This window comes from Epinephelus fuscoguttatus, linkage group LG21, assembly GCF_011397635.1.
Source record: "Epinephelus fuscoguttatus linkage group LG21, E.fuscoguttatus.final_Chr_v1".
NCBI lineage: Eukaryota > Metazoa > Chordata > Actinopteri > Perciformes > Serranidae > Epinephelus > Epinephelus fuscoguttatus.
The window spans coordinates 7,336,312-7,349,309 of NC_064772.1; the positions used below are offsets into that span (position 1 = coordinate 7,336,312).

The following is a 12,998-nucleotide window of genomic DNA, read 5'->3' on the forward strand; positions in this document are numbered from 1 at the left end:
TTTTATGAAGTACATCTAATTAAGTACACATTTAAGGTACTTATACTTTACTTGATTCTTTTCTTTTCTTGCTACGTGATACTTCGACTCCACTGTGTCTCAGAGGGAAATATTGTACTTTTTGCTCCATTACATTTCTCAGACAGCTTTATTGAACAAATTAAGATGTTTTGTTTTGAATTAAACTACCCAACAGTACATACAAGTACAGCTGACACTATAGCTGACTAATCAATTGGTCCACTGATAGAAAATTAATTGGCAACTAATGTATTTTGATGGTTGACGTCATTTTTCATATACTTCCTCCCTCGCTGACCACTAGATGTCACTACCAGGCTGCAAAATCCACTTTTATTTATCGACAGTCATGGCAACCAAACATTACATCAAAACCGTGTGTTAATCAAACTGAAGTGTTGTTAATTTATTGGCAGTTAATGAAAATCCTCACATGCACACACTTTAAAAAGGCTGTGATGACAGTATATGAGTTGATGTGTGAGAATGAAATGTATCTTAATGATTATGAATGTACAGCTTCACATTTGACTGCTCATTTTGAAAAGACTTGGTTCATCATTAGGGTACTCTCTCTCTTTGTGTATTATAGCAGTAACAATAAAAATAATTACTGTTTATTCTAATTATTAATAAGGCAACAAGGTGCCTCACATAAGAAGAAACAAACATGTGAAAGCAGTAAAGTAATAGAGATAACCTACACTACTAAAGAGGTTTGATCGATAAAAATTACCCAGTCAGTCAAGACTTAAAAAGAGTCCAAGCACAGAAACTTCACCACTTAATGCAAAAACGCAACTTTTTAAAAAGTCATTTTTAGTAGAGCTCTAGAGAAATTCACAGAGGCATGGAGGCACATTTCCACATGGAGGTTGTTCTGGAGTTTCCTGACAGCAGATTCTCCTTTTTTAAGTGAGTGACACTGAGGGACTGCAGAGTTTAGTTGCAGGATGTGAGACTGGGTGTCTGGGCACAAAGCTCGAATATGTCCTGGAGCCAGACCATGAAGTTGCTTTTAAAGTAACAAATGAAATATTATGTGGAATTAATGGGCTACAGACATACACTAAGTATCATTAATTATTCATATATATTATTCTAGTGAACACTCTTTTAGCAGATAGTATCGTATTGCTCTTACATGTACTATACTTTGTTGACTTTGCTGCTACTTATCACACCACCATGTCACTTGATTTGAGATGTTACTTCACTACTAGTTTAAGTACAACTCTGGTTGTGAGTACTATGTGTAGGCTATATGTACTGTTTACCATGTATTTTTGAGTTTATCTGCTCTTGTACAGTCTCTATTTTACTTATTAATGCATGCTAAATATACAACAATCAGCAAGTTTACAGTTAATCTAGTGTAATATTTATTATGTTCAAAATGCATCATAATTATAATATTATGATTAGTTTAACACAATATATAATCCTTCATTCGAGTCCAGAAAGTAACTGAATGTACAGAGGAATGTGCCAAAGTGGAGTTTACTTCACTTTGCTATTACCTAAGGAAGACGCCTCCTGACGTGACGCAGCCGTGACGTCGCGGTCTGACGGACAGGTAAGCCGACACCGGCCGCCATATTGGGAAACAACGGAAGTGAGTGAGAGAGGGAGAGAGAGAGAAAAACAGATAGAGCAATATCTGAGCGTGCGTGCGTGTGTGTGTGTGTGTGTGTGTATGTGTGCGTGTTGAGTCAATCAGTTTCCGAAAAAGGGCGTCCTCTTCACTGCTTTCTCTCATGTTTGTCTCCCCGGAGGAAGGGGCGGTCTCAGCGCCGCAGCAGATCCGGAATTAGAAGGTGCTCGCTCGGCTCGGCTCGACTCGGTCGTTCGGTGGGCTCCGCGGGCGGTTCGGTTCCACAGGAGAGGCAGAGGAAACAGAACTAGCTTAAAAGCATTTTCAAGAAAAGAAACAGAGGGACGGGAAGAGAGAAGCCGGGTGGACTCAAAGTGTCGACCGAGGCAGGGACGACGAACCGGGGCAGAAAAGAGGACTAAAAAAGAAGAAAGAAAAGTAGCAGAAGAAGAAGGAAAAGATGCCTCTGGCTCAGCTGGCGGATCCCTGGCAGAAGATGCCTCTGGGGGGGACGGTCGGAGAGGTGAGACATTAGTTAAGCACCTTGGTTTGTCCTCTTGTCAAACTGACTGACAGTTGAGTGACTTTCAGTTGGAAAGCTGCAGTGATATAGTGGACAGGTAGTACTGAAATACACCGTACAGAGTGTAATTTGAAAATAAAATGCACCACAATTCACCTTGAAGTCACTATTAGATAATTAGTCTACTGTTAAAGCTCCTATAGGGATGCAAGGTTAGATTAAAAAACAACCACAGTTCTCCTTAAAGTCACTATTAGATAATAATTCTGCTCTTAAGCTCCTATAGCGATGCCAGGTTAGATTAAAAAGCACCATAATACACCTTAAAGTCACTTTGAGATAATAAGTCTATTCTTAAAGCTCATATGGGGACACTGAATTTGATTACAATGCATCAAAAAGCACCACAATACACCTTAAAGTCCCTATTGGACAAGCATTCTGCTCTTAAAATGCATATGAGGATGATGCTATTTTACTATTAGTGCTCATGTAGAATGTCATATCTGAATGAAATATACTAAAGTAATGTAGTAATGTAGTACACCTTAACATCACTATAGGATAATTATGCTATACTCCAGGCCATTGTAGGGATGCAAAATTAGATTAAAATACACCAAAAAGAACCAGAATACTCCTTAAAGGCAGTATTAGGTCATTATTATACTCTTAAAGCACCTACAGGGATGCCAAGTTCAATTAAAATACACCAAAATGCACCATAATACATCTTATGTCACTATTAGGCCACTATTTTACTCTCAAAGCTTCTATAGGAAGGCCAAATTAGATTAAAAAGCATTAACATTTAAAGCACTGAAATTCACTTACTTATTACTACTCACTTATTAGATAAATATTCTACTCTTAAAGCCTGTATAGGAATGCCAAATCCGATTTAAAAGCACCACAATACACCTTAAGTTACTACGAGATAATTATGCTACTTTTTAAGCTCCTACAGGGACTCAGAATTAGGTTAAAATACAACGAAGAGCTCCAAAATACATCTTAAAGTCACTATTAAATAATGATTCTACTCTTAAAGCTCCTATATGGATGTTAAGTAAGATTTAAAAGCACCATTACACACCTTAAAGACACCTTTAGATATTAATTATTCTGCTCTTAAAGCTCTTATAAGCGTGCCAAATCCAATTGAAATGCACTAAAATCACCACAACACACCTTAAAGTCACTATTAAGTAATTGTTCTACCCTTAAAGTTCCTATAAGGATGCAAAATTAGATTAAAGGCATCATAATACACCTTCAAGTCACTATTAGATTATTATTCTACTTTTAAAGTTCCTATAGGTATGCCAAATCTGATTAAAATATACTAAAAAGCACCACACCTTGAAGTCACCATTAGATAATTACTCTGCTAGTAAAGTTCCTATATGTATGCCAAATTAGATTTAAAGGCACCATAATACACGTTTAAGGTGTTAACAGATAATTATTGTACTCCTAAAGCTCCAAGAGGGATGCAATATTAGATTAAAATACACAAAGAAGCACTGTAATATACCTTAAAGTTACTTTTAGATGATTAGCCTAATCTTCTAAAAGGATGCCAACTTTGACTACAGTGTTCTTTAAGGCACCAAAATACACCATGAAGTCACTATTAGATAAATATTCTACTATTAAGACCCCTAAAGAGACTCCAAATGAAATTAAAATACACTTAAAAGCACGATAGTACACCATAAAGGCACTGTTAGATAATTAATTTACTCTTAAAGCTCCTATAGGGACTCCAAACAAGATTAAAATACACCTAAATGCACCTTAATCATCTTAAACTCACTGTTAGATCATTATTCTACTCTTAAAGCTCCTATAGTGAAGCCAAAAGAGATGAAAATACACCTTAAAGCATCACTCTGAGCCACAAAAATACTATTAGAAGTATTAAACATGTGTTTACAGGAGAGTTAGTGTTACCATAAACTACCAAATTTGTGCTAAAATCTCAGTGCTCGTAATACACGAAACCAGTAGTGCTCTGGAGATACGACACAAGTACCATCAAGTCCCTAAAATCTACCAAATATGTACTTCTATAGGAATACTAAGGCCTTATTACAGTGCTTAATTGTGAAGTTGAAGTAATTATAAAATGTAACAACGTATTGCAACATACTTGATTTTCCTTACTGATTGTTCTGCAGGTGCTTCTGTAAGATTTCTAATTGTGTAGCCTCTAAAATGTCAGATAATAGTGAAAAATGCTTATCACAGTTTCCTGAAGCTATAAATGTTTTACGTTCTAACAGTCTAAAACCCCAAAATATTTAACTTACAATCATACGAGACAAAAAAAGCAGCAAATCCTCACAGAATTCAGGAGCTGGGACCACAGAATATTTGATATGTTGGGGAAAAATTGCTGAAATCATGCATCAGTTAACAAACTATTTTTTTGTCGACCCATTTATTTTTTGAGCTCTACAATAATGTGACAATAAGTCATTATTAGGGAACACAAATGCTTTTTCAGAGCACGAATAGTGCAAAGAATTATGTCATATGTAGACAAAAGCACCTTGAAGTGACCTTCAAGTACCACTCAGTGTCATAAAGTCACTGCGAGTCACTCTGGGGATGTTTATAGTGATTTTTTTGGTGCAGTATAAAGCAGGAAAGTGCGTGGGAGCCTTTATAGTGGTTTTGATTTGATTTGAGGAAGACTGTTGGATTGTTCTAAAAAAGAAAAGGGCTTTGTTTCCAAAATTAAGACTCAAGATTGAAACACGAACAGTTCCTGTGTGAGCGTTTTATTTCCAGTTCTTCCTTCCTACAAGTTTTTGAATCTTGATAAAGAGCAGGAGGCGGTGCCACTGCGACCGCATGATTCAGGAAGAGCTTACGTCTATATACATGTGTGTGTGTGTGTGTGTGTGTGTGTGTGTGTGTGTGTGTGTGTGTGTGTGTGTCCACTTCCTGTATGAGGTGTCACAAGGGCTGCATGGAGAAATGGTTTTGTGTGTGTGTGTGTGTGTGTGTGTGTGTGTGTGTGTGTGTCACTCTGTAGGCAGATTGTGAATAATCAAACCTGATTCATGATAGGCTGAAACGCAAAAATGCACTGAGTCACTAAGCCAGCTTCTCTTTTTCTGTCTCGCCTCCTAACAAGATCGTACCTGTTCGCAGCTTTTCCCACGCGGCCTCTTTTCATCTCACTTTCAAACAGACAGGAAAAGGGGTGATGCTCTGCTCAATGAAGCCGACCTTTGACCCCTGTGTAAGCTTCTAGTTTCTCTGGGGGCAGTGATGTGTCGTAAGCTGTCGTACCAGCTTTTTTTTTCTAGGCCACCACAAGACAAAACACACACAAAGGAGTGAATGGCGAAGTTGTGGAATGAAGAAGAGATGCTTCTGTAGAATTTTTGCCCTGAAGACAGTATCATTCAACACACACACAAAGAGCAGACAGGGGCTGCACTTGTCTGCTGAAATGCGGAAAGAAAGATGTGTGTAGATCAAGATGGCTGCAACAATGAATCTGCACTCTGCAGGCTTAAATGTTTTCTTACTATACAAAGAAAGTACATTAGTAAAGATGGATGGAAATAGCGAAATGTAATAAAATATCCTCGAGGGCCGCAGCTAATGAATAGTGTCATTATCTATTAATTGTTTTGTGTCAGGGTATAATGAAAAATAGCTTTTGTAATTTCCCAGACTTCAAGTTGAGGTATTCACATTGCTTGTTTTATTACATATTAATTGTTTTTTTTTACTGCGATACCAAGGTCCATACAGTCTATACAAACAATTTAATCATTGTTATAAGACTCAGAAGCCTAATCTTACCGAGCCTCCTGTGAAAGCAGTTGTTACTGAAGATAATAAAGCTGAGCAGCAATAAATGATACAGATGCAAAGAAGGACCCGTAAAAAATGGAAAATACAGGTATACAAAATGAAATATATAATAGCAAAGTAAAACTTAACTAGTAGAACCAGAATGTTTGGGTGTACGTTTGTGTAGACTCACAAGTCAGTCTTTAGACGCTTTGCTTAACTAAATCATCAGATAAATATCAGAAGGCGGAGGTCTCTGATTGTCTGGTGCCGAGACTAACGTTTGTGACACTCAATTCACTTAAAAATAGGAAAGGAATTTCTAAAAAAGGACACAGAAATGAACTTTAAACAAATGATTGCAGGTGTAAGATATTCAGTTTAATGTCACACACGACAAGTTCATCAAATCCTCAGCTCTCAGGGATTGAAACAAAACAAGTTCTGCCATTTTTTTGCTTGAAAAGTAACTGAAACTATGCACTCTGTAAAACATTTGTCAACCAGTCTTCTCAGGCATTAGTTATCCTTTCTACTGTGGGCAAGCTCATCCAAATGACAAAAAAAACCACTTTGGTTGAGACTTCTGCCATCACTCTAATACAACAAGCTGAAACAGTGCTTTGATTATAGTCAGGAAAATCCCTCACTGAATTTATGCTGGGAACCTATTATTCTTTATGTCCTACAAATAAGCATTTATTTTATATGAGGTTATAGGTAGGATTTAATATTGTTCTCCCAGTACTCAGTATGCAGGGAAGAGAAGTTAACTGTTACTATGAGCACAAAATGGATACAAACATTCACTGACAAAAAGAAACAGGTACAAAAGGCAGTACATTACTTACATTATACTTTGGTTTTTGACTGAAAATAACCTTTTTATGTATATTCAGTACCTTGATTTCTACAAATTACATATCTTAATCTCCTGCAAACTAAAATAAGAGAGAGTGCATAAAGCAGCATCTGTTCTCTTTACCTGGAATGCACTGATCTGTGTGCAAGTTTGCCAGGTTTGCAAAGTTTTGCACACTGATATCTGATTACAATGCTGGCAGACTCAAAGTAATGTCAATGCTTATTAATACAGGCTGAAATATGCAAAGGGGTGTGATCTGATGTCATTACCCAGATAAAGTCTCGAGATCGTATTTCAGGTGTAAATGACAAGGCATTTGAGTTCAGTTTTCAGTACTTGACAGTTTTAACACTTGCTGCTGCAGACACAATACAGTCGATGCTTCAAAGCAGGATATTCAGAGTGTGAGAAACTGTGGGAGTATTGGCAAAAATACACACATTGGCAAAGATGAGGTGAAATGGAACAGGTACACCCGTACAGGTGTTTAAAAAAACACAGGAAATTGAAGTTTGGCCCACTGACTTGGCCCATTTATTGACACAGTCAGCAGCTGGAGCAGCAGCTCTCAGCTCATGGAGGCAGTTAAGATCATTTAAAACCCTTTGAACCCAATTCCTACAAAAAATGCACGATAATATCGGCACGTCATCGGTATTGGCTAATATTGGCTTAAAAATGAAATACTGTAATTGGCCAATATGCTGATAATATCTGTACTTTATCGGTATTGGCGGATATTGACTTCAAAATGAACTATCAGAATTGAAAAGTATTGTTTTACATGTCTCCATCTGCTTGTGGGCCATCAGGATAAAAGTATGCATTCATTATGTGATGTTAATATCACTAAAAAAAGAGACTTGATGATCACTAAAAATAGGTGGGGGGAAAAAAAGGATGTATCAATATTGGTATTGGTTATCAGTCAAATTTGTTGTTATATATTGGCATAGTGGATATTGGCAAAAAAATTCAATATCCTGTATCCCTGATTTCTACAGTTTGCATCAAAAATCACACTCCACTGTGGAGTAATAACAAATCTTAGTCACCTTTCAATATTCAAAGCAATAAATATCTATAAATCTGCTTAGAAAGCATAGGGGAAATGTGCTCCCTATACCTCCAGAACTTGCCTTAGAAGCACCATGATTTTAAGTTTTCTTCAGTATCAAAGTAATCCAGTGATAGTTGTCTGTTGACCCGTGGTACACTGGAGACAAAAACTGCTCATAGCTAATTCAGCATATTTTCAATGGTGCAAATTTGCCAGTATAAAACAAAAACCATCCATAAATCTGCTTATAAATCATAGGAAATATGCTCCTCATACCTCCAGAACTGGCATGAGAATCATCACGTTTTTAAACTTTCTGCAGTGTCAGAGTAGTGCACTAATAGTTGTCTATACACAGGTGGATACACTGTAAACAGGAGCTGCTAATGGCTGATTCGGCATACTTTTAATGGTGCCATTTTGCCAGTCTAAAACAATAAACATCCATAAATCTGCTTACAAATCATAAGGGAAACAACACTCCCTATACCTCCAGAACTTCCATTAGAAGCATCTTTTTTTTAGTTTTCTTTGGTACCAAAGTAATCTAGTGATGGTTGTCTGTACACACTTGAGTACAATGCAGACATGAACTACTGATCGCTGATTTGGCATACTTTCATTGTTGCCAATTTGCCAATATAAAACAATGAACATCCATAAATCTACTTAGAAATCAGAAAACAAGATGGTCTTTATACCTCAGGACTTGCATGCAAATCATCATGTTTCTCAGTTTTCTTCAGCACCAAAGTAATCCAGTGATAGTTGTCTGTACATCCATAGGGACACTGCAAACAGGAGCTGCTAATAGCTTATTCGGCATACTTTGATAGTGCTAATTTGTTCAACCTTCAGCCAACCAACTGACTATATGACAACCCCCAAAGTCCCCACATTATGGGAACTGTGTTTCAAAAACCTGAGGCATGATTATCCCCCAAATTAAAATAAGACAAAGAGTACTAATAGTTGGTGGATCACATATTTCTCTCCAAAGTAGCAAATTAAAAAATGTGTTTGGCATGTTTAGTGGGGTCCTAAAGTGTCATCAGAGACTGACTGCACAGTTTTCATTCATGGCTCAGAGTCTGCAGTCCTTCACTTGGACTAAAACCAGAGCTTTTTCCCTCCACTTCCTCTCCATCTACAGCCCTGTCCTCTCTGTCACCTTCCATCTTTTTCCCTCTTTCTCATCATAATCCATCACTTGTCCTGTCTGCCATCCATCTCCTCTGCTCACTCTCTTCCTCTCTCTTCCCCCCTGCTGTGCAGATTTCAGGCTTATCCTCCCGACACTGCACTTACCGGCAAAGTAAATAATCACCATAATCGCTTTTATTGTTATTATTGTTTTTGTCAGGCAGTAGTATCAGTGCTATCAGTGTCTGAATCACAGCTGTTGTTCCAGCAGGGGAGCAGACAGGCTGCTAATCTGCTCTTACGTAATGCTAATTCATATCTGTTGTTTTTGTTTTTTCCTTTTTGGCCAAGCAGACGAGTTAGAAGTGGTCAGACTTTGGTGGCCCTGCTGATAAATCTCAAGCTGTGACTGTCTGGGGACTTTTTTTTTATTTTGTCAAATTTGAACTCCGGTTGATTCCTACATCCCGGGGAGAAGGAGGGAGATAATGACAGGGTTTCAAAATAAAGGACGCCTACTCATTGAGCGCTATGCTTCACCTCTGAATGCTTGGTAGCACAAAATGAAAACAAATCAGGAATGTAGGCAGCAGATGTCCTTAATGTGACAAAAGAGTACATCTATTCACAGACCTGGTCTATACTGTAAGCGTCCAGTGTAGAACTGCTGATTGCTGGGCACTGTTAAATGAAAACGGAGTGTTTAATGTTTAACGTACACTGGTTATGTATAGACTGAAGCTGCTAAACAGAATCAGGTTTATTGCCAAATAATTTTTTACATGCAAGGAATTTGGTACGTAACAATACACATAATAAGAGAAAAAAAAGAATTGCAAGTCAGGAAATATAAATATTGAAGCAAATACAGAAGTACAAATACAAAGAGTGCAAATAAACAAAATATCAATAAAGGTGCAAGTATGAGAATATCAATAAGCAGATATCCAAAATCCACAAATTCCAGAAATAGTCAAGTTTATTTATGGGGCACATTTTAAAACAACAAACGGTGACCAAAGTGCTTTACAAAGAGATTAAATGAAACACAGGTATGATCAAATAAAAACACAGATATTAGTAAGAGATTACATTTAAATTAATAAAAATATCTTGATAAAATCATTACATAAACAGAACTGCACAAACAACAAAATAAAATACAAACAAATAAAAAGCATAATGTTATCAGACAAGTCTTCATAATCATAATATAGGGGGCTTTCACATCAGGGAACCAGGCCCAGATCTAAGTACACTTGTGTCCTGTCAAGTCCAATGGACAAGGTGGTCTCGAGTATGGTTCATGTGTACTCCAGTACTGTGCACATGAGGTGTGAACACCAGCTGTACCAAAACATGAAAGAGGAATGTTATTTAATGCAACTACAAGGAGTTTTTAACTGGTTATGAAACAGTCTTACTTTAATACTGATGCCACTACATCAGATGGCAGTGCAGCCCGCCACAGATAGACCCAGATTCAGCTTTGTTGTCACCTTCAACCCTCAGTCAGAGCTCCTGGGGGCAATCAAATCTTATTCGGGCATGGTATGAATCAATCATACCTAATATGAAAACTCCCTAAAAGGCTAAAGAAAAGACCTCATTCTTTGGACGGGTTTTAGATGTATCAGTGGACGGTGAAGATCTTATTTTTCATATGACTGAAAGTACTGTATCACCTTTGGTTTTAAGTGAGTGCGTGGAATGGAGAGCAGTGATCAGTCACCAGATCTGAGAGGTCAGGAGGTGGGACAGGGAATGAGCAGTTCAGAGATGTTACCTGGTGCCAGTCCATGCAGTGCTTTAAACTGGTAGTTCTAATTTCTAATTGGTAGTTCTAATCTAGGTAGTTCTAAAGTCTTTGTAAATTTCCTGTGGCGTTCTGTGGTGTTAACAGTCTACTGCTGCTGCCTCTGTCCGTGACCAGTACATCGATGACACTGTATTTTTTTCTGTAACTGTTTACATGAAACCATTTGCCAGTTTTCATGGTTTTCACAAAGATTGTAGTCTTTCAAGCCAAAATCTCCAGAATGTAGCACAGGTATTCGGTTGGATTGAAATCTGGTGATTGCTCATTTTCTTTACGCATGTCACACAGCCTGAGAGGGTGTTGATTTATGTGTTGTACAGTCAGAACTGCATTCATTATGTTTCTTTACTCATTTAAACCCATCTTTAATCATTTTGCTTTTGCAGGTGTTCTTCCAGGAGAATCTTGTTTGTTCCAAATACATTATTTTGTTTTGTTTTAGTACTCATTTTCACCAAGAAATAAGTTTCCGGGGTTTTTTTGGACCTAATTGTATTGTGGAGTTTTGCACAGCGGCAACCGGATCTTTGCTCTCAATCTACAAAAATATGTGATGGCACAACAGTCTTCTTCAGTACATTATTCTATGCTTTCTTTTGATTTTCACATTGGCTAGTCATTCTGTTTAATTTGTCTTCTGATTAAATCGGAACCGCTGAAACAAGCTGTAGGAAGCCTCTGCAAGTAACTGGTTGCTGGCAGACACTCTGTGCTGCAATAAAATGGTTAATCAGCAGTGCCGTGCACTGTAGAGCCGATGCGCTGCTGGTTCTGCCGGCCTGAATAGAATATAATGTCTATAGCCTTACTGTTGTGTGTACAGCCTTACAGACTGAGCTGAGTAGTGATGCGCGGGTCAACCCGTAACCCGCGGACCCTCAAATGGACCTGCGGGTCGGGCAGCAGTGATCGTCTGTTAAATCGGTCTGTAAATTATATTTTGACATTATTGGCTACTACTGTCATGGCATCCGAAGGTACTGATGCGTTGAGCAGGTGACAGTCCGCGGCTGTTTTCAAAACACACTTGTGTCATGCACTCCAAAAGAAATGTGTTGAAACTTTAAACAATAATTTATTGTACAAAACGGGGGAAACAAACGTTGACGAAAAAGGTTCCATAATTCATATTAAATTCAAAAGATAATGAAAAAACAGCTACAAGTTAGAGGGAATAGTGATAAAGTGGTAAAACTTGGCATTGATCCACAGCCTCAGACGGATGCGCTCAAGCGTGCCGTGCGCACAAGCTCCGTTGGTAGGTGATACTATATTTTCACATTTTTAACAATGCAATTTAAAAGTTTTGATTTTTATTGATAACCTACATTTACCAACAACAAAAAGACTACATTTAGCACCAAAAAAAATTATGTAAAAAAAAATAATAATAATAAAAAATAAGTAAATAAAAAACGAATATCGAATACCAAATTTTCATAACGAATACCTACCCATAGAAACGAATATTCGAATATCCGAATATTTGGGTACAGCCCTACTTGGTTATGGTTAGGAAAAGATCATGTTTGGCTTAAAACCCCCCACATTTTGGTTGCACATAGCTACTGGGGACACACCATGATGTATTGGTAAAAAGCACCCAGGTTCGGAGTCTCAAACGCTGCTGGGAAACGCTGCGAGGTGCCGGTGAAAAACATCCAGGTTTGGTGCCACAAACACCCATAGAAACGCTGTGAAGGGTCAAAAACAGGTGGTCTGCAGTGGTCTGCAGCTTAGTAGGCCTCTCACCTACGTGTCATGCCATCCACCATCCCATCCATCTCCCGATGACAACTCATATACTATGTCACTTTACAAATGTTGATATGCTACATCTGAAACGTACAAACATAAGGTATCCCTGGTTTGTACAAACGTAAAATGGAAATTTTCTTCTGGAAACTGCAGTATCTACTGATCTTTGCTGGTTTCAGCAAGCAACTTGCAGAGACTTGAAACATTTGTGTTGTGATGGTAGGTAGTCGCCAGTCAGCCATCTTATTTACCTATAAGTTATTGTTTGGTAATGTCAATACAGGCAGAGCCTGATTTGAAAACTCTGAGTCAGTGCTTCGAAGACACATTAGAAATCTCAAAATCTGTCTTTAAACACTTTCAAAAATGGTCATTACTCCTAATGTTACAACTATG

The 12,998-nt window shown here is 37.8% G+C and overlaps 1 protein-coding gene across 1 annotated transcript in view; it reads left to right on the forward strand.

The window, feature by feature from the left end:
- Nucleotides 1–1,640: 1,640 nt before the first annotated feature.
- The window catches only part of LOC125882230 (ribosomal protein S6 kinase alpha-3), a 71,906-nt gene continuing 60,548 nt past the window's right edge, over nt 1,641–12,998 (forward strand). Inside the window, exon 1 of the mRNA XM_049565983.1 lies at nt 1,641–2,138. Coding sequence (XP_049421940.1) covers nt 2,076–2,138 — 63 coding nt within the window. The 5' untranslated portion in view covers nt 1,641–2,075. The remainder of the gene's footprint in view (nt 2,139–12,998) is intronic.